Raw genomic sequence first — 25,900 nt, forward strand, 5'->3', positions numbered from 1 at the left:
TATATGGGCTTTATAGCTCTAGGGTCACAAATGAGAGAATTGAGACTGAGATTGTAGCAGTGGATGACTCATTTTGTGAGTTTTTGCTTATAATATTTACATCTCCGAGGTCCTTCATTGAGCAGCACAAAATCTTTTGATTTAAATTTATTCGGCAGTGTTTTTATGATAAATGAAATGAATGACAAATTCTAATATGCAGTACCAGTCAAATGTGTCGACACGCCTAATAATTTGTCATTATTCCATTATGTAGATCATTAAGTGTGTCAAACATTTGACTGGTACTTTATGACACTTTCAACTTGTCCGATAATTTAAAAGAGTGTTTTTTATGATAATGTTTCTACAGTAACATCAGTGAGGTTTTCATTTCCTAGTAAAAGCCTGTTTTTCAGTGTAGGTCATGCACAGCGTGATGTGACTCAGGGGCACATGTGTGGGTCATGTCTTTAGTCCTCGGAGAATTCAGCCTCAGCCTCACAGATGGCATTATCCATTACATCCCTTGTTTCCCTTTATGCCATTGAAGAGCCTGATTTACATTTGGGTCAGAAAAATTTGGGTCCGTGTTTTAAATATGCATCAAAAATTGTGAAAGCGTGAAACTGTGATTATGAAAGATCTGATATGCTTAAGTTTTAAAGCGTGTTCATTATTAAGACGGGGCTTGATGTTTTGAGCACTGAGGACGGAGGGTGTGTCCTGCCCTGTTTTCTGAGCACTGGCTGTGAAGATTGGCTCCCTTTTGGTTTCCTGTGTCGCCCCATGATGGCTGGTCATTGCAGGCCAGATTGTGTGTTGCTTAATGGACAGGTCAGCAACACAGCTAAAGCTCATTCCCTCATGAAATGCATATGCAAGTGAAGGGAAGTTGTAAATCTGTACATATCTGGTAAAACTGTTGGGTGAATCTTGCAAACCTGCCAAGAACTGGTCAATACTTTCATTTTTTTTTAAAAGCCTTTTTTTTCTGGACAATTAAGATTTGCTTTTTGACATTTATTTTCATGACAATTAAGCAGATTTCTATGTGAATTCTCATCATTGTACTGTGGAAAAGAGTAGTATTTCTTGTCCTTTAATTTATGCTTATTTTAAAAAAGTACAGTAATTAGTTTACTGTAATACGGTAAAAATATGTATTAGAGTTGTGGAAATATGATTGGGCACACATTATGGTAATGAGAGTCTGGGGTTGAAATGTCACGTCAAAATAGCATGATTTTATTTCAGCAAAATGTATTTATTAGTGTGAGCTGGATTTTTTGTTGAGAGATTCATTGTGTGGCTGTTTAGGAGACACAAATTAAGAGAAAAGCAAGGTTGAGTACTTTTTAGGGATGCACCGATCCGATACTGAGTATCTATATGGTCTCTGATACTGCCATTTTATGCCAGATCGGGTATTGGTCAGACAGGACCGATCCAAATCGGATACTGTGCGTATACTGTTATTGTTATGCCCCACAAAAGGCACAAAAACATTATAAAGCACCATATAGTTTTTGTGCACTATATTCCAAGTGTTCTGAAGCCGTTCCATAGTTTAATGTGAGGTGCAGATGAATGTTTAAGTCGTTAAATTCAAGTTCACGTAAACTCTTCTCTCCGGTGCGGCTGTCTGTCATCCTCCACTCAGCATTCAAACTGTGTGTCGCGTTTTGTTACTATAGTCAAGACAATGAAACTCCAAGATAATTCAGTGTTCCTATCATTATACTTGATATGTAGATAAAGATCAATGGATTTGCATAAAAGGACTTTATCTTGCTGGAGTTTAGTGCTCTTTCTAAATCATGTAACTTTCTACTGGATGTCTGTTAGATCACAACACCATGAATTGTTCTTCACGCACACAGTAACTGAAATTTAATACAGTTAAAAGAAAAAAAATCTATCACAGATATAATACACTACACATCAATATCTCTTCCTTTTGTGCTTTGAACTTTTCTATGTTGAACGCTGTGACTCCGTGTTGCTTCAAGCGCATCATTCTGCGCACAGGATGCACATAACGCTTTGTATTGGAGCCTTTCATATTATAATACTTTTGCACAATGAAAGATTATTCTTTCATCCTTTCTTGTTCTGGCCTATCTATCATACTGTACGTTGCTGCCTCATTACTTTGCTATACATTTAAAGGTTAATTTATAGTGTATATTTATATATAAATATATGTGCTTGTATTTCATGAATGTATTTTACAACAATACAAAGAGCAATGTGTAACATTTTACCAAATTTAGTCCTACACTTACTCACTTTTATTTTTTTCCCCACTGTATAATGTTTTTTTTTCTCTTAATGTTCAGGTTTTATTAAATGATTGTGCGCTCATCATTTTTCTAGAGTACTTTTTGCTGCTGAATTATCCACTAACCTAGTCTATAATAGTATTTTTTTGTCATAGATTATGATTTTATATTTTTTTCACTTGTTATTTTTCTGTATTATGAAGTTGTCTATATTTAGTAGATAGTGTTTACCACACAATAGAGTGATGAACAGGTCAACACACAGAGAGGTATAAAAGTTCTACATTGATAAAAAAAAAAAAAACTGTGCTAGTATCGTATCAGTTTCGACCAATACTCAAAGTTTTTGGTATCGGGGCATCCCTAGTACTTTTAAGGTTCTTGCAGTTTTTCCTGTGATGAAGAGACAATTTAGTTGATTTAAGTGGTAATAAATTGTTTTAATTAAAGATGTATGTTAATAGTTTATTAATAGTTGCCTCAAACAGTAATGCCCGTTTTTTCTCTTTTGATATCAGAGAAAAAATGGGCCACTGACTTCACATTTTATTTCCACAGATTGAATTACTATTTCTCACCTGCACTTTCCTGACCTCAAATCCGAAGTACTTTATTTTTAGTTATTTGTGTTGTTTCACAACCTTGAAAATGATGTATGGAATCTCATCCTTTCAAAGAAAACTGAAATCATGCTGTTGATGAATTATAACTGTTTTGTTTAGGAATGCTAAAAGTCCTGATTGTTTATTTTGAGAATATCAGACATTGTCAAGCAAAATTGTCTGAACAAGTTTCCCCAAGGTTGTTAAACTGCTGTCCCTCCCAACAGGAGGCACTCCCCCTACAGAACGCTTGAGCCAGTGCGGCCTCCGGTGGTACCTAATGACTATGTCCCAAGCCCCACACGCAATATGGCGCCCATTCTGCAGCAAAGTCCTGTGCGCACAGCATCTGTTAATCAGAGGAACCGCACTTACAGGTACCATTACCCACATCCTCTCCTTTCTGTCAGAGCATGCCTCTCTCACACTGTAGTTAGGGACTTTGCACATATAGTGACTGTATGTAAATGTATTTATTAGCTAGCATTGATTAGCAGGTTTTGCTGTAAAGCTCTTTCACACAGACATCGCTTTTCACCAGCACTTCTAAAACAAGCATCGTTGATTGTCTGCACAATTGCATAATCTGAAACCTTGGCAACCAGTTGCAAGTGACGTTAGCAGTGCTCACAAACACCTCATCAGTCATGGAGGATAAAGACGCCTGAAGATGCTCTCAAATGACTGCAGAGCATCTCTTTCTCTGACATTTTCTCTGTCTCCCATCTCAAACTTTCCTTTCTTGTTTTATTTTTCCTGAGGATTTTAAAGATCAAGTCCGCTACATTGCAGAACAAGCGCAAGACTCTTGCAGATAGTTCTCTCGGTCTTTCCTTTGAAGCTCAGACCTGCTGTGTCTGAAATTATGTAACGGCTCTCACTTGTTCTCCTTTGATCTCTGTGCCGTCTGCAGCGATGCCTGTAACATCTTCATTTATGTATTTGGCTGACACTTTTAGCTAAAGCGATTTTATAATGTGTGTTTCCTGGGAATCGAACCCTGATCTTGTTGTTTTTAGCATCCCATGTTTTACTTGTTGAGCAGGAACACTCTTCAATACACTTACAACCTTCTAACCGGTTCTAGAAGGGTTTTCTTAGAAAACACTTCTAAGCATTTCTCATGTTTTCACCCTGAGCAGTGAATGTATGCTGAAGTCCTCCCACATGCTCTTTACGACTGCCTCTCGGCACTCAGTGCAGAATCCGAAAAAGAGCATTCGGTGCTGTTTTCCCCAGCCCTCTCCCATTTGTCTGCCAGTTGGAAATGTTATTGAACATCTTGGACAAAAATAACAACGGTTGTGCCCTCCTGACGTTCAGAAGGGCTGATGATCTGAATGTATTCAAATTCATATTTGAGAACACGTTAATATCATCACAGCCTTCATAAATGGAGTCCAGCCTTAATCGTGCATTTAGAGGCTACAGAAAGTCGAAGTTGCTGGAGCCTTGGCACTTTGGAGTTGTAGCACTTCAAGGATGGAGGTTTTGAGTCCAGCCGGTGTTGTCCAAATCTCATTTCCCCTCATAATTTTATAGCCTACAAGAGGCTAAATCAGCTGCTTGTGTATTTCAAACTTCCTTTTACCTCTAAGTGAGGAACAAAAAAGAACGTTGCTGTCACAATATCAGGGCCTTAAGAAAAGAGCAGGTTTAAATGAATTAAATGATTCGAGAAGTCCAGCATACGTCCCCAGAGAGAAGTCATTTTCATTGGATGATCAATTTTGATCAAAATTTCAAGGTCAGAATTTCTTTTTTTGGAAGTTGTTCAAAATCAAATTGGTAATATGCGTTAAAAAAAGTATAATTTCCATTTCATGCTGATTATGAAAATTGTTGCTTTGATGCTGACAGTTCATTCTTCTCTTCAAGACACTCTTTAATGTGTCTTGTACCTTTTCTTCAGTTGCTTCAGCTCTATATTCGCCTGGCATTGCTGTCTGTTTCTCTTTTCATCTCAAAAAAGTATCTCACTCAAAGACCTTCATCTCATTACTGATTGATTTTATGCATTTCTTCTTGCTCTTTTCTCTTCATCTCAAGCACATAATCTCATGCAGTCTGTGCTCCATGTATTCAGTATGAGTGCAGGCTATGAGTGTACTACTTTCTGCCCACAAAGTCTCTGCTGTTGCTTCTCCGTTCCTTCTGTGACTCACAAATGCTGCCATCTCATGTTCTTTATGTCATAGACACTGAACCCAACCCATGCTGCTTTGTGTTTGTGTGAGCTGTTCAAATTGGTAATATCTGTGTATGTGTCTGAGTTTGTATGATGTATGTGTGTTTGAGAGCACTTGCAGTGGTGAGTGTATGATTCATCTGTTTTGTTGTCTCTGTGTGTGAGTCTTTGGATGTCAGTATGTGTATAACGGGGCGTATGTGTGTGAGGTGTGTAATCTGTAGCGTGTGTTTAGCAGCGGGAGCAGTGACGGCAGTCATCCCAGCAGTCGCAGCAGCAGTCGTGAAAACAGCGGCAGCGGCAGTGTGGGTGTTCCCATCGCTGTGCCCACACCCTCTCCACCCAGCGCCTTTCCAGGTGACATCTTTATCACAGAAAGCACACTTAACATATGTACTGCTTGCAGTCTGGCTGTTTTTTGATTATTTATAATAAGAGCTTGTTTAAGAAGTGTGATATGAACTTGCTAATAACTGGCTTTATATCTAGATTCAAATGCTAAACACATTAATAGGATAGTTCATCCAAAAGATAAAATTCTTTCATCTGTTCATGTTGCTCCAAATTTGTATGTATTTTTCTGTTTTTGTGGAAAACAAAATGAGTTTAGTTATATTTCCACAGAAAAACTGACAAGCAAGAACGATGGTGTCAACTGCTAGAAAATATGTTTTCACATGTATCGTAGTGCATTAGTTTTTAGTCAAGATTTTCATAGCTATTGGTCTACTCATCACAAAACTGCCGTATAGCTTCAGAAAATGTTTAATATAACACTGGTTGGTAAAAACGGCATTTGGTAGGTGCTTTTATCCAAAGTGACTTACAATATTGGAAGTATACATGTCCCATGCATTCCCTGGGAATTGAACCCTCAACCTTGGCATTGCTAACGCCATGCTCTACTGTTTGAACTACAGGAACAATAAAAAATACACTACTTTTATGGTACTTTTGTACCTTTTTCACTTTACTATTTACTTCTATGCATTGAAAAAGCATCTTTGATGACATGAGGTCAAGTAAATGATTAAATTAATTTTTTGGGTGAACTCTGAATGGGTGAAACTCAGTCAGCAACCACAGTTTTTACTGTCAAATGACTGAAACAAGGAATTTTTTGAATGAGATTTGCATATACATCCAGGGTGTCCAATCCTGCTTCTTAAGGGCCACTGGCCTGCAGAGCTTAGCTCCAACACACCTGCCTGGAAGATTCTAGTGATCCTGAAGACCTTGATTAACTGGTTCAGGTGTGTTTAATTAGGGCTAGAGCTAAAATGCTGAAAGGTGGCCCTCCAGGAACAGGATTGGATACCCATGATATACTTGGTCTTCACAAAAGCTGAATTGTGACTGGATTTTAAGATCAGTATTTCTTCGATCATGTAGAGAGTTCTCTGAGACTAAAGTAAGACTTCTTCCTGGCATGCCCCACATTAGCTCCCTTTAAACGAAATGCAAAAGCATTTCTCATTTGGTTTCCTCCGTCTTTCCTTTTTTCAACCTCAAGCTGCTACTGCCAGCACACCCTCAGCTCCAACTAACTCCACTCAGCCTTCTGTCATGTCCTCTAATTTAACCCCTACACAACCCTCAGCCAACCCCACCTTAATCCCTGAATCTCTTCCCACTCACCCCGACTCCACTGAGAGCTTGCTGACCTCAGAAAAAGGCTCTCCTACCTCTCAGCCACCCCTCACTTCAGCTGAAGCTAGTGCTACATCCAACACCAACTCTGGGACAGGTGAGTCCGCCACTGTCCGGCCCATCTCCAGCCCATCAGTCATACCTTCTGCCCTCGTTTCATTCCCCACCTGCTGACACATCACGCTGTTCTGTGGTGAAGTTTTGGTCTTTGTGTCCTACTCATTTTGCTTTCTCATGAGTCTCTCAAGCTATTTTCACACATGGTTTCGTTGTTTGTTCTGACTCAAACATGGTACAGTAGTTTTGTGTCATCAATAAAAGTACCACTGCAACTTCACTCGCAGAGAAAGAAATGCAAACGTTTTGCTTGTATACAACAGTTCTTTAAACAAGATTACGTATTGCATTCTTTTGAGTGTCGTATTACAGAAAAATATAAGCTGATTAATCACCTAATTGCCAATATTTCTCTATAGAGCGCTGCGGTGATGACGACATAATTTTGTAGGCCAACCTGGAGATTAGCATCACCCTAGTTCACTCTACAAAAACCCAATAGGATTTTTTTCCATTGGCTTTTGGATTATTGCAGAAAACAAGCTCCGTGTCTAAGAAAAGTTTCTGATTCTTACACATTTTATTCATCATGATAATCTTCACAAGATAAGTTTTTATACATTTTGAAGCCTAAATACAATTGCCAGAAGTAAAAAGATAAATGTAGACTATAAATGAAGTACACTACGAACGCATGACTTCAACGCCACCACCAGTATGCTTCTGACAACTCTTTCAGTCTTTATTTAAAAACATATTCCATGAAAGTTTGTGGCAGAAGAGTTTGCAAGAGCACAGTTGTAAACACAATGATGCTGTGGACCAGTGAGTAGATTTAGAGTTTACCTGTTCAGTGTATTGACATTAAATGACACTTGTTAGCAACCACATTGACTTAAGGACGATGAAACCAGAAGTACTAAAATGCTAACTCATTTCCAGGATTTGGCCTACAAAAATCATTCCTGCAGCAGCACTCTATTAAAAATGATATGCAAATTCTAAATCAAAATAAATAAATAAAATTCCACATTCCAAACTTGGCTAAACTGTTCGTAGAGATCCATCCTTGTGAAACTGTACTCCTGTAGTCAAGCAGAAAACTGCTTTCAGTTCAACCAAATAAATCCAAGTCTGTTGCCAAAAGTATTTTGGTCCACACAAAGATGATCTAGTGTGAAAACCACCTTAGTCCAGATCAGTTTAAACGTCATTTTCATGACGTTCACACTTGCTTTTGGATCATTGATCCATTTGGTCATTATGGAAAAATGTGTCCTTAAATAGTCTGACTGTAGACCTCTCACATTTCTTTTCTAATTTTTGACAGTTAAGGTGGCATGTTTTCAGAAATGAATGTGATAAGTCTGCAAGTCTTTTCTCTCTCTCATGGCTGTGTTGTTCATCCAGGTGGCCCTCAGTTCTACAGCATGAACAGGCCCGTCCCCAGACAGATCACACCCACAGTGGGAGGTTCGCTGCCGTATCGCCGGCCGGCCTCAATCACGGGTCAGACTTCCATGCCCCCCAGCCAGCAGAACGGAGGGCCCTATTACAATCAGAACCAAGGTACTGCTCTCACTATTCAGACTTGACATCTTTCATGTTCTGGTTATTCGTCAAAGCCAAAGTTTAATTTGTTCTCTGAGATATAGTACATCATGGATTCCCCTACCTGCATTTTACTTTCTTTTAAGAGTTGTATTTGACACACCATTATATCTTTGATTACCACATTCATCTTTACTGCAACATTTCTCTCATAAAGTTCTTAATTATAATCTAGACTTATCATAGTCAGATTGGTGCTTTGATGTGAAAATTAGTTAGTCTTTGAACTCTCTAGCTGGTGTAGATTCACCCTTCATCCTTTCTGCTCCGAGGTGACCACTTCCTGTTTGCCAGAAAGTGTTTGCACACTAAACTAACTGCCTACTCTCTTCTGTTTTCCCTTTCACATTCACTTTCTTTATCTTGGTTCATTGCTCACACACTCCCCCCCTTCCTCTGTTTCTCTGTGCTTTTTGTGGTCTTGTGGACTAGCCTCAGTGGCCCCCCCTCCCCCCTCCATACTGCAGATCACACCCCAGCTTCCACTGACGGGTTTTGTGGCTCGCGTACAGGAAACCAGTAAGTGGCTTTGAGCTCCTCTGATGAGACCCTCCTGCTTTTAAAGACACACTCATACACACGTTCAGCTCAATGTGGCTTGTCATCGCAAAACATGCTGTTGAAAGCATGAAAATATATCCTGGTTTCAGGGCTGTCAGTTGATTAAAATCTACTTGTTTTTATAAATCAAATGTATTTATTATTAATTATATTAAAATTATAGATCAATATTTCCTGGAAAAAAAGCTTCCAAGTGAAGATAATTACAAAACATTATTGTGGCAGATGGATAGTTGTATCAGTGACTATTTTGAGGCAGACTTTAAGTGCCCCTATTATGGATTTTTGAAAATTAAATTTCATGCAGTGTGAATGTAAACAGTCTGCAAAGTTGTAAAGCTGCAAATGCATTGTCTCTCAAAAGAAAGATTTGACTCTGAACCGATGAAACGAGTTGTTTTAAATTCGAATTCTATTCCGCGAATTTCACACGTCACAAATTCTAACATTTGCATAATGCCCGCCTACATTCTGCGTGGACATCCCGCGGAAACAAACTTCAAACGCTGTAGCTGGTTCGTGTGGATAACGTAATGTCAAGAAGACGCTGTGCTCTTCGTTGTGAAAGTGAATTTGGTTAATTTTCACTTCCAAAGGATGAGGCTGTGAAGGATCAGTGGTTAAAATTCATCTTTACTAGGATACCACAGCAGTATAATCAGTGTGTTCTCGTCATTTCACTGACGACTGCTTCTCTAATCTCTCTGAGTTCAATGCAGGATTTGTAAACCGGTTGTCTTTGAAAGATGGGTCAGTGACCAGTTTGTTAACTCACGTTATAGTTCTGCTAATCAGCTGTGGGCCAGCTATTGTCTAGAAATGTGTCGATTAATATAGAATGTCTGTTGTACTTGGAGTCATGATTAATGATGGAGCAATACGTTGGTTTGCAAACTGCAGTGCTTTATCAGTACACTATGTCTGTGTTCGGCTAACGCATATACCATTGTTGTTTGGGTCTTTACTACCAAGATGTGGGTCTGGTTCACTAACATAAGTGTAAAACAACTTTTTCCCCTCTGATTCTTTCTTTTTAGAACAGAGTGGAGCACTATCATTATTATAATAGGATGTATTATTGTTAAGCTGTATTCCAGTACTGGTGATGGGCATTCCTTTTCTGACATGCACTGTGTGCAGTAGACCAATCTCAACAGACTGGGTCATCTGACTAATAAGAGCACAGTAGCCTCACGCAAAGGAGGGGTTTAGAAAGATGAATCTTCGAATGAATCTTTTGAGAGTCGTTGAGAAATAACATAAAATTCAATGCATATTATAAGAAAATGAAAGTGTTTTTTTTACCTTGCATGCATGTAAACCTGTTATTGGTGACTCCCAAAACCAAATTCTAAACATTTCAAATACCATAATAGGGGCACTTGATAGGCTGGAATTTACTTTTTCTTTTTTTGGAACTTTTGCATAGATTTTTGCCCCAATTTGTAGTCTGAACGAGTTGACACTAGATGCCAAAAGTCAGAGCAAGTCTGCAGATTTTAGGCCGTTGCATAGACAGATTTCACAGAAAAATGCAGTTTATGATGGGCACAGATTTTTTTTAATTGTTGGTGTCCGCAGACCGTGTCAGACATTTTTGGCCATGTGATGCGCCTCACTGTTTTTTTTCAGCATCTTCTACATTGAGCACCCTGTTTTTAAGATGATGTTTTAAGGTTAAACATGATTGTGTTCTTGAATTCCACTAAATGTACATTAAATTGGCAGCCCTTCTTTTTAAAAGAATCTTACATATGCAGTAGGGGTATAACAATATGTTGTACATTTATGAGCTTCCATGTATTATCATTAATACATTAAAAATAAAATACATTATTTAAAAAAAAAATCAATATTTAAAAGTTAAATGCATGTAATCAGTGCAAGCTATTGTGTCTAAGATAATTCTGTATTTTTAGCTGTGCAGTATGGGGGGAGATGAGGGTGCACGGGGAAAAGGACCAAGCCCAATATAATAATCCACCACTGAAATAATACCAAATTTAGTATTTTACTGAACCATACTTTTTAACTGTTTACCATATGTGTTGGAAGTAATAATTTCTAAAAACATACTTTTTTAACTATTTGGTATCGAATCACGAGATCAGTATTGTATACGTGACATGAACTTGAGTGTATTGTTACACCCCTAACATACACTTCAATTTGCATATGTAAATGCAAAACAGTCCAGTTGTATGATATATTAAAGGCAGGCTGATTGCATTGTCATTTTTCTATACAGGTGCATTCCTATGTCTGTATGCGTCTGTCTATCTGAGAATATTAGGAGTGAAAATTCCATCACTGTTTCTTTGTCACAGTAAACCATTCATTTACCTCTTGCGCTTTCTGCATGGATCCATGAGCTTGCATGGCCTTCCCGTCTAAAGGAATCCTAGTCTATGTGCCTCCTGTTCATTTCTCTACTCTCAGTTTCAGATGCACCTCCCCCACCTCCCCCTTCAGAAGAGCCGGTGTTTGAGGAGACACAAAACCCAGTTCCACCTCCAGAAGACTATGAGCAAGAGGAGTCTTCTGTGGTGGAGTACAGTGACCCTTACGCTGAAGAAGATCCACCCTGGGCTCCACAAACTTACCTGGAGAAAGGTACACTGAACATATTTTAAAGACTCTGGTTAGATTCAGCACACGTTGCTATTGAGGTTGGCTAGCTACGGCATACCAACATAGTTCACACTGATGTTCATCAGGCCATTTTAATGTGCTCATTGTGACGTCAGTACCATGATGATTTGTGAATGGCCTGTTTTTGCAGCTTGAGGTGGGTGTTACATCAATGACACTGACACTACCAGAATCACAAGCATTTTTCGGACAGTAATTGTTTTTCTTGGGGACATAAGGTGTTTTCAACATTTACAAGAGCTAGTCTGTGATTTTACTGCTGTCCCAATCCAGAATGTCTCTTGAGTTTTCAAGAAGGCGGCAATCCAAAAGTTGGTTTGTATATCCTATTTGACCACTACCAAGTACCATGTGATAACTGCTGCACTTCACTCTAAAGTGCACGCATTTTAAAAATGGACAATTTTATTAATAAAATTCTGTAAACTCTTTACAAGTATAATCATAGTCATGTCACTGCTCCACTACAGCCAGTGGGAGCTGTTAAGAAGAAAAAGAAAAGAAAATCATGTAAACTTTTAAAATGGACCATTATTATGGTATCAAATAAAGTTTAAAAATCAGGTCTTGCACAACTAGTACTAGTCGAACAAGTAGCTTATTATAAGTTTATTTACCTTGTGTAAATAAAAGTTTGCATCAACTTGATTCTGCTAATTTCCACATTTTTTAAATGACATCCATCAATTTTAGAGATAAAATGCAAGACAAAAGCCATTTAAACTATATTGTGTCAATTTCCCTATTTTTACATAAGTATTTAAATAATAAAAATAATAAATAGGGTATTAATTTCCTATTTTTAAATTAAATATATACAGTATCTCACAGAAGTGAGTACACCCCTCACATTTTTGTAAATATTTTATTATATCTTTTCATGTGACAACACTGAAGAAATGACACTTTGCTACAATGTAAAGTAGTGAGTGTACAGCTTGTATAACAGTGTAAATTTGCTGTCCCCTCAAATTATCACTTAGGGGTGTACTCACTTTTGTGGCCAGCGGTTTAGACATTAATGGCTGTGTGTTGAGTTATTTTGAGGGGACAGCAAATTTACACTGTTATACAAGCTGTACACTCACTACTTTACATTGTAGCAAAGTGTCATTTCTTCAGTGTTGTCACATGAAAAGATATAATAAAATATTTACAAAAATGTGAGGGGTGTACTCACTTCTGTGAGATACTGTACATTTATTCATTGTCCAAGCAATAACAGACAGCTGCTTACAGCTGACAGTCATGAAACTGACCATGTGTTCCTGGGTTCGTAGGAACACAGAACTCAATCCTCGACCATGAAATAAATCATCCAAAAGTTTTATGACTGAGGTGCAATACAAATTTATTGTTACAGTTGTCCCCATGTGAAACAATTACTGTCCAAATAGGACTTCATTCATAGCTGAAAGAATCGTCAAATTAGCACAACAATGTAATAGAAACACAACTGTGAATGATTGGTGCTCAAATTTCCACATGGGCTTAGTCATTAGTAACTTGGCTGTCTCTTTGTTTTTCCCGCTTTCAGTGGTGGCAATCTATGACTACATGCGAGACAAGGAAGATGAATTGTCTTTCCAGGAGGGGGACATCATCTATGTCATTAAAAAGAATGATGATGGCTGGTATGAAGGTGTGATGAGTGGCACTACAGGACTCTTCCCTGGAAACTATGTGGAGTCCATCATGCACTACACGGAGTGAGAGTGTCTTCTGTCTCTCCCCCAACCCTCAACGCCCACCAGCGCTAATCTTACACTGCAGAAGAGTGCATGTGTGCATACAAACCATGCTAATAACAGGCCGTGAGACTTAAGACACGAGTGGTGCGACTGAAAAGAGGAGGCGATATGAAGCTGAACATCCAGATGATGCAGAGCAGACTTTTGTACCAAGGACTGAGAAAACACTATTAGAGAAATAAGATTATATTAATAAAAGCCAATAATATGTTTACTGTTACCTTGAATGAAGGATACAGAGTTTGAAGTACAGTATATGCATAAGCTAAATTTAGACATTACATTGTTTTTATTTTTCCATATTTCATAACCTTTGCTCATTCCACAGCATTGCGGTGTTTTGGAAGGCAGCACGGGGCCGACTGATGTCTCTGAAATAGATGTATTTTTTTTAACGGCCTGAGGTGGGTTCAGGGTGTGTTTTACAGTGAGGTCACGTTCAAAAAGGGAATTCATTACAAGCATATTTTGAGGAACAAGGAAAGTATGGAACTGAACGGAAAGAGTGAATATAGAGAAGTAGCTTTCTATTTATTACATGTGACAGCTCGAGGCTTTTTAATTTGTGTCTCTGTAAAGTGTTTTGATTGTTTAAGTAATTGTATGATTTATTCTCTCCCACCTAATTAAAATCAGTTTCAGCCGGATTGATGAAATAGGAAATATTTGCACAAACATGCAAGTATAATTGGTGTCTGCACAGGGTCAGACTCGTTTACACAAAGGTCTCACCTTGGTTTTACTTTTTTATCATTAAATATATTTCATATGTTTATGAACATTTTTCCCCATGAGAAACCATCAGCCTCGACACATGCAGTACTAGACATATCTAATAACCTCATGAACTTTTAAACACTTTTTTTTTCTCGTTTGTTTTACATTTAAATATGGTGTTGTGATGCTAACCAATTGGTAAATATTTGATAAGTGTATGTAGTGCTTCATAGACTGCATGCTTAATAAAAACAGTCCTTATTTACATTTCATTTTTCTTTTTTTTCCACTTTTGCATTTTAATTCTAGGGTACCCACAATCATGGAAAACCTGAAATATATGGAAATGTTAAACTAGTGATTTCCAGTCTTGAAAAAGTTATCACAATGATTAACATTTCCTACAGTTGTTCTAAAATATTTCATCAGCTAAAACCGCAGATATGCCTGCGTGAAACATCATTCTGGTTGTGGAACATTTTGAGACATTTACAGAATAATATAGTTTGTCTATTCATTCATTTGTTAGTACCTGACATTGAAAAATCATCCAATAATCGTGATCAACTATAAAGGTCACAAAAAAAAAACTCATGTAAATTGACGGGAAAAAAGTGTTAAAACCCCATATTTTAATTAGGTCCTCATCACGTTTTTGGTCTTATACCCTGGTCTTATACCCAGTTTAAGACATTCCTGTGACATGGACAGTATTAATTTGGGTGCTCTTGAAATGTTTATGCTACTAAATATATTGTGCCATTTTGTAGTATTATTGAAATGTGTATAAGCTACTATTTGACAATCTTGGATGTTTCTCTCCAGCTACTAAAATAGTTTTCCATTTTGCAGGTCCTAAAATCAGCAAGACTTCAGTGTGTCTCCATTGTGAAATTTAATTTGAATCTTATGTAAAGAACACATGGAGGCTCTTAAAAACAGGGTAGAGTCTGATGAGCATATCTCTCGCCCTACCCTGCAATAATACCTGGCAAAATGTGACGTTTTGAGGGTTAATTTACCTTTTAATTTGTCTGAAAGCACATGACTCTAAACATCAGAGAATTGACAAGTTTAACTCCATTAACTCTATATTCTTGTGTGCATATATATATATATATATATATATATAACCGGATAAATGTATGGGCATCAGTATTTCCATGTGTGAGAGGATGAAACTAATGTGCAAAATCTCTAAATGTGAACCTTTCTTTTTTTCCACTAGTACTTTTCATGTAAATGGTCTGATCGCTCTTCCAAAACGGCACTTGCTCACTGCTTTCTTAATAGAAATGTTTCACCTTTGCCCCCTATGTGTCAGACGCAAAAGTGTACAGATCCAGAAACAAAAGTGAAAAAATGCGTATATGATAAACTTTCTGTTTTTGACTTCTTTCCATACTGTGTGTAGATTGTGTTGAGGGGCGTTGACAGTGAAATGTCTCAGATGTAGTTACAGTGCAGAGCTCAAGCCCATGTTATTTTTCAGACTTACGTAACTTGGCAGCGAACAGGGTCCAGATGGCTTGAGACGTACGTAAGATTGCTGGAGGTTTGCACACTCAGACGCCCACAGGCTGTTAGCTACAGAGAAGAAGAGCATTTAGTCTGCTTTGACGAAGCTATGAGATTCTCAACATATTTGTATCTTATACATATTTACTTCACGTCTTTATATAGTGTTATTTTATTTTTAAGTAATAAATGTATATATACATAGCTACAGTATCCACACAGCAAAAATTGGAAGTGGATGTTTGTGTGGAAGTGTGAAAATCAAACCTCAGCTCTGTGAAAAGTGTCCATGGTGTGAGAACAAGATATCAAATGAGCAGTTCTGTTATGTCCCAAGAAGGATTAGCCTACATCTCAGTAACTTTTTTCGTTTAACATCAAGATAATGTTATACGAATTCCATTATTGTCGTATTTTTACTATAACTGTTTTAAGTGCTTAATTATATCTGTTAGCCAAAACAATATTAAGGTATGTTTGTTACCTTTAACATTTTCTTCCTTTTTATGATTTGTATGCTTCATGCAATTATTTTTATATACTAGCCTATACGAGTCTATTTAAAGGAATAGTTCTCCCAACAATGAATATTTGACGAAGTAGATGAGTTCGATTTTTTTTCCATCTAATAGATTGGGAGAAATTTAGCATTACATCACTTGTTCACCATAATTAACGTTTTGTGAAGTGAAAGGCTTTTATGGCAGGTTCCATTGTGTCAAATTGCCCAATAAAGTACTGGAACTGAAATGTCTTGCTACTAAGGAAATGAACTGTGGATGCAACGCAACACGTAAAAAGACAGTATTCATAGTCATTATAATCCGTAATTATGTCCCCACTGGATGCAACAAATGCCTCGTTTGTAATGGGTTTTATTGGTTTTGTCTGGTCATGCCGGGAGACGGCATCACAGTATGGTAAGGGGCGTAACATTTCTGTCACACGCTTGAGGTATTCGGCCAATCACAACGCACTGGAGCACTGGCCAATCACAGCCGGCGGGCTTGTGGCAACCACATGTGACGACCCCGGGCTGGACTCTGCTTCCTCCACTGTGAAAGCCGATCCGGCGATCCACAGCGCGAAGTTGATGTATTTCCTCAGCGACCAGCACGGATCAGCTCCAGCCATGACTAAGCGGATATCATCCTCTTTTGGAAGGCCAAACAAAGTTTCACTTTCAAAACGAAACACACAGCGTCTCCACGACATGGCGGCGGCAGCAACAATACTACAACGAGAATAAAAGTTACGTCTTCTTTCTTTGCGTGAACATTTGGGTGGTGTTATGCAAATCTTCCCACAGCGTTATGCAAATCTTCCCACATAGTGAGGTAGATATGTGGGGGCGTGTTAGAACGAGCCGTTTTAGGTAGGTGTGGCTGACTCTTAACTTTTATAAAGAATATCTCTTTGGATTTGAGACTTTAGACTTTACAGATCTTCTTTATGCACCAAGAGCTTGTAACACTCCAAAGAGAAAGGAACAATTGAAATCGCATCATATGATCCCTTTAATATTGTTTCAAATAAATAACATTCTTTTGAACTTTCTATTCATCCAAGAATCTTAGGGGAAAACATTACGGTTTCATTAAATTAATAAGCAGCTCAACTGTTTTCAGCATTGATAATAACAAGAAATATTTTTAAGCAGCAAATCAGCATATTAGAATGATTTCTGAAGGATCAAGTGACACTGAAGACTGGAGTAATGATGCTGAAAATTCAGCTTTACCATCACAGAATAAATTACATTTTAAAGTATATTAAAACACAAAACAGTCAGTGTAAATTGTGATAAAATTTCACAATAGTACTGTTTTTCCTGTATTTATGATCAAATAAACGCAGCCTTGGTGAGCAAAAGAGACTTTTTTCAAAAACATGAAAAAATATTACCAACCACAAACTTTTGAATAGTACAGCACATTGACAAACAGATTGCTACTTCATTAGTGAAAGTTATGATGAAGTGTTATCTTTTTTCTCTAATTAAACAGGGCAGCTTCTATTAGGTTATAACTTCAGTCCTCTGGCTGACCTGGCATTAAAGGTTCTTGTTGATGAAGTCAACAGGCAGTCCAGCAATTTCAACCTGCACAGGTCAACCACCAGAGTGGTCCGAAAAAAGAAAGTATATTTATATTTGATCTGACAACTCCAGTGTGTGCTAAGAGTAGCAGCCCTAGACTGCAGCCTCAGGAATCCTCTCAGCAAGCAGTCGAGCAGTTTCTCATAGTACACTACCGTCCTCTAGTGGTTATATGAATTCAAGTCAACAAAGCCATAACAGTAGTGGGTTACACTTAACCCTCACTAAAAGAATAACTCACAAAAACATTGTTATTTACTTGCCCTCGTGCAGTTCCAAATCCGTATGCTGTTTTATTAAACACGAAAAGGAGAAGTGTATGTCAAGCTCCAAAGTAAAAGCAGCACCATAAATTTAAGTTAAAAATATATTAAAGCTTGGGTTTGTAACTTCTGACAAACAATTTCAATAAGAGTATATTCTATTTTTATTTTGCTTGGCAGGTTTATTCATAAATTCAGCTGACTAAATAGCCTAAATAAACAGAAAATCGCCATAATTGATTTGAAAGCTACAGCAGAGATCAAGCAAGTTGATCTCTATGTTATCAAACATTAATAATATTTTGAAAGAAAATAGATTAAATGACAGACTCTTTTTTGATCTTTGTCGTCGAAGATCACACTGGTACGTGATAATACGTATGATATCCTGCTTGATTTCGGAATAAAGGAGACAGTCTGTCTGAAATATAATACCAGAAGACCATACATGGACAGTTGCCTTTTCAAACAGGGACGTCTTGCGGTAAGATAAAGCTTTCATGTTTTTACCGTCTACCTTCTGATTGCTGCAGGTCAGGCATACACTTCACGAATACCAACATCATAGTAAGACATTTCTCACCTTTTCTTCTCTTTCTCAAGTCTAAGGTATTGTGCTCGAGTATTGTGCGTGTTGGCAGCATGTTTGTAGCTCCTCTGGGCATTCGTTTTATTGCTAGTACAGCTGCGCTTGGGTCCTGCTCAGAGTCCAGCAGTGAAGAGGTCATTATTCGGCGGACAGGACGGGTTCCTCTGGGCTCTTTCTCTCCAGGAGTCATTCTGTGTCAAGGAGAGTTTGACTGTTCCAGAATACTGCTGTGAATTCATAAAACGGGATTAAAATAGACAAACAGACTTCCAATTGATGTTTCAAATAAAACAGTAACTTTACATGACATTAGTTTGCTTTAAACAAGATGCATTTTCAACCAAGAAAATAATATAATCAAATAATCATCTCCTTATTTCTCTGTACATACTGTATTTCTGTGGTAAACAGACAAGGACTGTCTCTTGTCAAATTAAATGTGTAGTAGTTGCTGCGGTATAGGTTTAATCTCTTGAGCAATGTTTAACTAAAGGCAGTTTAATCAGGGACATAAACGTGTGCAACGCCTAACAGTCTATATTTGTAGATTTTAAAACAGTATGCATGTATTATATAGAGTGTACTATCCAATAATGGACTAATTGTTATTCATTGTAAATCAGAGGATTCACCATAAGAAGCTTTTAATTGTATGATGATAATTAATGGACCATCAAAAGAACAAGAATTTGGACAACATTGATTTGTGTGATTTACACATTTATATTGTTCAGTTTAAATGTAACAGACATTTACTTCCCCATTTATTTAACTAAAGGTTCCTGACTTTAAGAAGCAGCATTAGCTCTGTACTCCTCCCTGTAAAAAGAACTCTAGCTATTCCTACATTTCATCGTTCAGGCTTTCAAAACTAAAGGAGTTTTAGAGACACAAAACCAACAGGTACACGTTTTCTCGACCTATGCATTCAAGTTTGCTAGAGGAATGACAATGATAGTAGGCACACAGTGAATTTTTTGCATTGTAAGTCAAGTAAACTTGACGTGACACCTTTTATTTTGTGGCTATGGTCCTAGAACCCTACAAAGTGTTCAATCTTAGGCAACCATACTGTGGAAGCATGCATGCTAGATTAATGTCAGTACATTGTGGCATTGCCATGACATGAGAGATAGATGTTCCAGATATGTAACACACTTTAATACAGCACTGAGCATAGACAGAGGTCAAAATAAGAACAACATCAATTCCTTATGTGTGAGCTAACCCATGCAGAGCTAACGCACATTGATAAAGTCAGGAACTGCAGCTGTATGTACAGATAGATAGCAATGCAACCAACATAAACAGACATCACATCCCATCCCAGACACAGGCCAGCTACACACAGAGATGTACTCAAGTGGTAACAGGCTCATTTTCATCTTTGTCTAACATTTGGACAGCTTCAAGAAAAGTAAGGGTCCACAGCGACACAACATAACAGATTTATCAATAACAATGGTAGCTGTTTTTTTTTTCTTTCTTTACATTTTAGTGGATGTTTTAAATTAAATGTGGAAAATTTGGTAGAATACTTCATTTAGAATGTATGCTACATGAGTGCAATTCCCACATTGGGATTTGCACGTCTAATGACAAGCAAGGGCGGCACTATTACCAGGCCCTCATTGTTTTTCTGAGAGTGGATCAACCAAATCACTCAGACAAAATGCGCGCGCACACACACACAAACATCGGTTCAACAACCCTAATTTTCTATTCACGTTTAACGTTTACAGTCAAGGGTTTCAAAACTAAACTTTAAAATAAGAATATATTTCAGGTATTAAATAATTTCATATAAAAAAGTACAAGTTCCCTCCCACCCCAGAGTTCCACATATATACGTATACATATACATTATCCCCTTTCCTCACAGCAGTGTCCATGCAGTACCTATAATAACAACGTCAGTCTTTTTCTCAATATTTTTGTATATCTGCTACACTTAATAGCAAAGCGGAACAAACACGCAGAGAAGCTTATGTATAGATGGTTTGGCTTTTTCATATTGTGGTTATAATCTGGGGTTAAAATGAGTATTATTTTAATGCAGACGTTTCAGTCGTTGAAGATAAACGGAGTGGAAAAGGAGAGTAGCATATCCATACTCGGCACATGTCCCAACTACCACTCGCTTGTCAGTTTAGTGTTTTGGTCCCGTTTGGGTGGAGCCGGCGGAGGACCCCGCCGTAATGTTGCATAGCCTGAGATGTTGGCACTCATGTATCCGCCCTTTTTCTGCTGACCCAGCAGCAACTCTGGAGGAGGGGGCGGAAGGGCCATATCGTCCATGGTGGTTACTGGCTCCAGCTTGGCCGAGATTCTTGAGGATGTGAGGGAGCCATATCGAGTCATGGACTTCCTTTTGAGAGTTCTGTTGAGGTCTTCCAAGAAGTTGGGCTGGATGGACAGACTGGCCTTGGGGGAAGTTGGTGGGATCTGAGAGTTAAAAGAGGACAGAGGCATCTGTTGAGGAGGTGGAGAAAGGACAAGCGACTCAGGTGGGCCACTGCTGTGGCGGTGCAAAGTCGGAGGGGGCACTTTCTTCAAGGAGCTTTGCTTCCATGAGGATGTGGAGCTGGATGTGTGTTGGGGTTGAGGGTTCACCACAGCCACTTTAGGAGCCCCGGTGTGCAGTTCTGATGGTAGAGGTGGAGGAGGCAGGAGTTCTGAGTCTGGTGGTGGAGGGGGAAAGTCACATTCGGGAGGAGGAGAGGGGAAGTCTGAGCTGGATTGCTGATATTGACCTTGCTTCCCCTGGAGAGCCAGAGGCAGATTAGCCAAGTTGATCTTGCCTGGTTTTGGTGGTGCACGTAGTCCTGTGGAAGAGTCCTTGGAAGGTGATCCTGTTGTAGAGGATGGAGTTGAGAAGGAGCTGGGAGGGGCTTGACTGGTTTGGGCAAACATGCTGACCAGATCCTCCACTTTCTTGGACTCCTGGTACTCAATGGAAGAGGTGGACTTCATGCTGGAGTTGCGCTGTGGGGTTGGAGGAGGCTTCTTCCCTCCTGAACCAGTAGAAGAATTTGACGACGTCGATGGGGACTTCTTGATTGGTGATCCCATCTTGCCAGAAGGCTGTGGGGCAGGAGGGGGACTTGGAGCAGGAGGTGGAGGGAATTCAAGGGTACTCTCTGGTGGGGGTGGAGGAAATTCAGGAGATTGTGGTTGAGCCCATGAGGATGTGGAGCTGGATGTGTGTTGGGGTTGAGGGTTCACCACAGCCACTTTAGGAGCCCCGGTGTGCAGTTCTGATGGTAGAGGTGGAGGAGGCAGGAGTTCTGAGTCTGGTGGTGGAGGGGGAAAGTCACATTCGGGAGGAGGAGAGGGGAAGTCTGAGCTGGATTGCTGATATTGACCTGGCTTCCCCTGGAGAGCCAGAGGCAGATTAGCCAAGTTGATCTTGCCTGGTTTTGGTGGTGCACGTAGTCCTGTGGAAGAGTCCTTGGAAGGTGATCCTGTTGTAGAGGATGGAGTTGAGAAGGAGCTGGGAGGGGCTTGACTGGTTTGGGCAAACATGCTGACCAGATCCTCCACTTTCTTGGACTCCTGGTACTCAATGGAAGAGGTGGACTTCATGCTGGAGTTGCGCTGTGGGGTTGGAGGAGGCTTCTTCCCTCCTGAACCAGTAGAAGAATTTGACGATGTCGATGGGGACTTCTTGATTGGTGATCCCGTCTTGCCAGAGGTCTGTGGGGCAGGAGGGGGACTTGGAGCAGGAGGGGGAGGGAATTCAAGGGTACTCTCTGGTGGAGGTGGAGGAAATTCAGGAGATTGTGGTTGAGCCTGCCCTCCTGGCTGCCATTTTGGTTTGGTTTTAACCACAGGCGGAGATATGGGACCTTTGGATCCATCAGGGTTGTCAGGGAACTGGTTGACAATCTGCTTTACAAGCGATTGAGTGGGAGAGATGGGGGCAGATACAGATGGAGCTTTAGAAGAAAGGCTATATTGCTTGGGAAGAGTAGGTGGAGGTTGATTGGGGCTGTGACCACTGGAGAGGCTTTGCTGTTTCTTCATGGTGGCTGGAGGGGTTGGAGACAAAGAAGGTGGCACAGGGGAAACGGAGGAAATGCCGTGGGCAGGTTTTGGAGCTGTTTGAGGCAGAAACCCACCAGTGAATGTTTTAGGTGGGGCAGGTGGACCTGACTGCTGAGGCGGGGGAGAGAAACACACTGGAGGAGGTGGTGGAGGCTCTTCATCTTGTTGGACAGGTGAGAAATCATAGGTCATATTAGGGAACTTCTGAGCTAAAAACTGCTGGAGCCCATTGGGGCTAAGGGGAGGTGGGTATTTTAACTGTTCTGGGGGTGGTGGTGGAGGCAAGTAGCCATTACTGTGTAGGTAAGGTGGGGCTGGCAGCTGGTCTTCATCTGGAGGTGGAGGGGGAGTGTATTGGGGGCTGAGGGGAGCATGCTTCAACACTGCCATGGCTGACCCTGGCACTGGCATTTCTGGAGGAGGTGGTGGTAGTGGGGGCGGAGGGGGACTGCTGGCAGTTTCTGCCATATTATTCATTACAGGTTTGAGACACTGTGGGGGTGGTGTAGGGGGCATAGTTTGCTGCTGCGCTGCCAATAAGGGGGTCTGTTTGTAATGATTTGGAGCCTGGGAGATGTTTTGCAACCTAGCGAGGGTGCTGTATTTAGTGAACATAACTGGGGTGGAGTGGTGCGTGGGGTTGGGGAGAGGGGGAGGTGCTGGTGGAGATGGTGGCGAGGAGGGGGACACTGGGGACACACCACTGTAGCTGCTACGAGACTGGAGAGGCTGGGGCAGTTGGGGAAGTTGTAGAGGGTAAGAGGCTCTAGTAGGCTGTGCTGGTGGGCCATCCATTCTCATCTGTGGACATGACAAAAATTCAATTAGAACAGGAGTATGAAGGAGATTTATTTCACACAGTTTTTTTATTTTTTGAAGGATATGTATTAGTGATGTGCAACAAGATATTCAGCAGACAGTGCAATTAAAAGAGTGAAATAACATGAAATGTTACAGGAAATGCTATGAAGTCTTAAGGGAGGAGCTAAGAACTGTTAGTATTAATTAAGATCTGCTCTTCCAAACTCAGAAACGTTTGTTCTTGCAACACAGAATCATTGAGACATAGAGCTCAAACTAAAAATCACCAATTATGACAACAGCAATTCAGTGTGTGCATAAAATAGGAGTTAACCTGTATTTTTGTTGTGCTTACTGTGACTTCTCTGAGAATATCTCTTATTGATAATAACACACACCAAACCAAAACACAACAAACATCATGTAAAGGGTTATTCAAAATACAACACCAGTGCACTGTCTGTTAAGAGTTAACACAAACTATTACAGCAGGTGTCTCACAGCAGTCCCCAATTGCCCAGCATTCAAAAAACAACTAAGATGAACTGCCCACCACACACATCATATCAGTGGTTAGTTGCTTTAGAGGTTCACATGTGAGGATTATATCAAATATAAATGGCCAGAGTGTGAGGTTTTATCACACTCCTAACCTCAATCCCCACCAGTGTATAGCCTTTCCAGACTTGAAATTCTCATCCTGGGTAGACAAACATAGAGGGGACCAATTAATATATCTGGAGAAAGTGTGACATAAGTAATGTCCCACAATCACCCAAATGGTCTTTATTGTGGCTTAAATTGCCCTTGTCCTCTGAGTAATTAAACTTAACACCTGGAAGAAGCTGACAATATGTCATATCCTGATTTAGCAAATTCTACTGACAGAGCATTTTAATTAAATTGGACAAAATTGTAACTACAATCAAATCAAAGACACCATTACACCATACAAACCTCATTGTTTTCTGCTTGGTATATGAGTATATTTTCTGAGGTTTTCATTACAGCATTTTTTTTTTTAAATATGTGACCTGTGCTGGCAAAATGGGTCACAATGAGCAATTTTTTCAAAAATTATTTTCATTTTCATATTCTATTAAAAAGAACTTCAAAATGATGTATGATTTGTTGGAATTGGACGAAAAATGACTGAGCTACACCTGTTTGAAGTCGATAGAGTCAGTTATCGTCAAGTCAAGTCAAGTCAATTTTGAGAAAAATAGTTTTCTGAAGGTTTCAAAGCAAAATCACCTGCAACGTTGCATCTTTTCCTCCACTTCTTTTCTTAATACTAATTTCTATATTAATAGTCACAATATAGCTATTTTTTATTTTATCTTTGTTATTATAAATAAGAACAGATGCAAAAAAGCAGTAGAATGGCCTATATTAAGAACTACTGTAATGCACGGTTCTAATATAATGTTACACATCAGATGTTTTTCCCCAACAGTTCGCCGAACGTTCACTTAAGACATAACAGATTATGTTTGCGTAAATACTTACTGTAATTCTGTGTATATGTGCATATTTATCGGGATCGTGCGCAGTCGGAAGCGCCTTTATGCATGCGCTTCGGATGACAGTCAGCGTGAGAAGCGAGTGGAGAAAAGGTACTCCTCTCAGAAAAAGTACAAATAAAGGTAATTAAACATCTAAAATTATTATTTGGAGCATTGGGATCGCTAAACGAGGGCTTAATGAACTTATTTTTGTGAATACCTTAAAATCGACATTTTTCACTTTTTTTTGCCTGTAACTCAAAATTAGACAGTGCGCATTCCGACTCATTTTGACAGCACGGGTCACATATAAAATTGCAACATGCAACATGCAACATGATAAGATTGCAACAGATTGTTCAAAATGGATTAAGATACAGAAGAGATGATAATGACACCATGATGAAGAAACACAGGTGAAACAAAGCAGAGCAAGTAAAGAGACAATACATTTCTTCAATGGTCACCTTGGGTTCATCTGCCTGATTGCCTCTCTTCCAAGCCTCAGAGAAGATGGAGCTGACAACACTCTGAGAGCGCACATGACCAGAGGATGTAGTCTCTGACACGCCGCTGTCTGATTGGCTTGAATGGTTGGACTGAGATTCTGCAGGCATGAAAGAATCACAATGAATCAAAAAGTTGAGTAAAGATACAAAGTTAAACACACGATAATCTATCTCATAGACAACAATACACAATATCAAGCACCGTCTCATTTGAGTTTCCTATATTTCTGCTGCTGCACTCAGGGCCGGTGTACCGACGAAACATGCTACCTATCAGATTGTGCTACCAAAAATATATTCGTATTGTTTTAAGGGTAGGGGTAGATATGGACATTAAAAAAAGCCACAAACCACATGAATAAGATGCTGGTAGCACAATCTGATAGGTAGCATTTTTCGCTATTGATTTGTGCTACCTATCTTTTTAATGGGAGGTAGCACAAATTGTCAGAACACCGGACCGTCGCATTTGCCTTATTCAATAGGCAAATGCTAGGGACGTTGTCCATCCATAGGG

At 39.4% G+C, this 25,900-nt stretch overlaps 3 protein-coding genes across 5 annotated transcripts in view; 2 read left to right on the forward strand and 1 right to left on the reverse strand.

The window, feature by feature from the left end:
- The window catches only part of LOC107752895 (abl interactor 2-like), a 61,538-nt gene extending 46,285 nt beyond the window's left edge, over positions 1–15,253 (forward strand). Inside the window, exons 6-12 of the mRNA XM_016568971.1 lie at positions 3,094–3,243; positions 5,290–5,411; positions 6,568–6,801; positions 8,172–8,330; positions 8,805–8,891; positions 11,373–11,546; positions 13,123–15,253. Of these exons, the coding sequence (XP_016424457.1) occupies positions 3,094–3,243; positions 5,290–5,411; positions 6,568–6,801; positions 8,172–8,330; positions 8,805–8,891; positions 11,373–11,546; positions 13,123–13,298 (1,102 nt within the window). The 3' untranslated portion in view covers positions 13,299–15,253. The remainder of the gene's footprint in view (positions 1–3,093; positions 3,244–5,289; positions 5,412–6,567; positions 6,802–8,171; positions 8,331–8,804; positions 8,892–11,372; positions 11,547–13,122) is intronic.
- Positions 15,254–16,339: 1,086 nt separating this feature from the next.
- Positions 16,340–18,754, forward strand: LOC107752912 (secreted phosphoprotein 24-like). The gene is made up of 4 exons (XM_016568985.1): positions 16,340–16,364; positions 17,578–17,711; positions 18,288–18,416; positions 18,536–18,754. Exons 1-4 carry the CDS (start codon positions 16,340–16,342, stop codon positions 18,752–18,754), a joined length of 507 nt encoding a protein of 168 aa, XP_016424471.1.
- Positions 18,755–20,007: 1,253 nt separating this feature from the next.
- The window catches only part of raph1a (Ras association (RalGDS/AF-6) and pleckstrin homology domains 1a), a 75,963-nt gene continuing 70,070 nt past the window's right edge, over positions 20,008–25,900 (reverse strand). For 2 of the 3 annotated variants that reach the window (XM_016568969.1, XM_016568968.1), the window contains 3 exons: positions 25,342–25,481; positions 21,712–23,369; positions 20,008–21,099 (listed from right to left, as the gene is read on the reverse strand). In XM_016568969.1, coding sequence (XP_016424455.1) covers positions 20,652–21,099; positions 21,712–23,369; positions 25,342–25,481 — 2,246 coding nt within the window. In that variant the 3' untranslated portion in view covers positions 20,008–20,651. Of the gene's footprint in view, positions 21,347–21,711; positions 23,370–25,341; positions 25,482–25,900 lie in introns of all 3 variants that reach the window. The other variant, XM_016568970.1, reaches the window with a different exon arrangement.

The sequence above is a fragment of the Sinocyclocheilus rhinocerous genome, unplaced genomic scaffold (assembly GCF_001515625.1).
Source record: "Sinocyclocheilus rhinocerous isolate Xijiao unplaced genomic scaffold, SAMN03320098_v1.1 scaffold1252, whole genome shotgun sequence".
Classification (NCBI taxonomy): Eukaryota; Metazoa; Chordata; class Actinopteri; order Cypriniformes; family Cyprinidae; genus Sinocyclocheilus; species Sinocyclocheilus rhinocerous.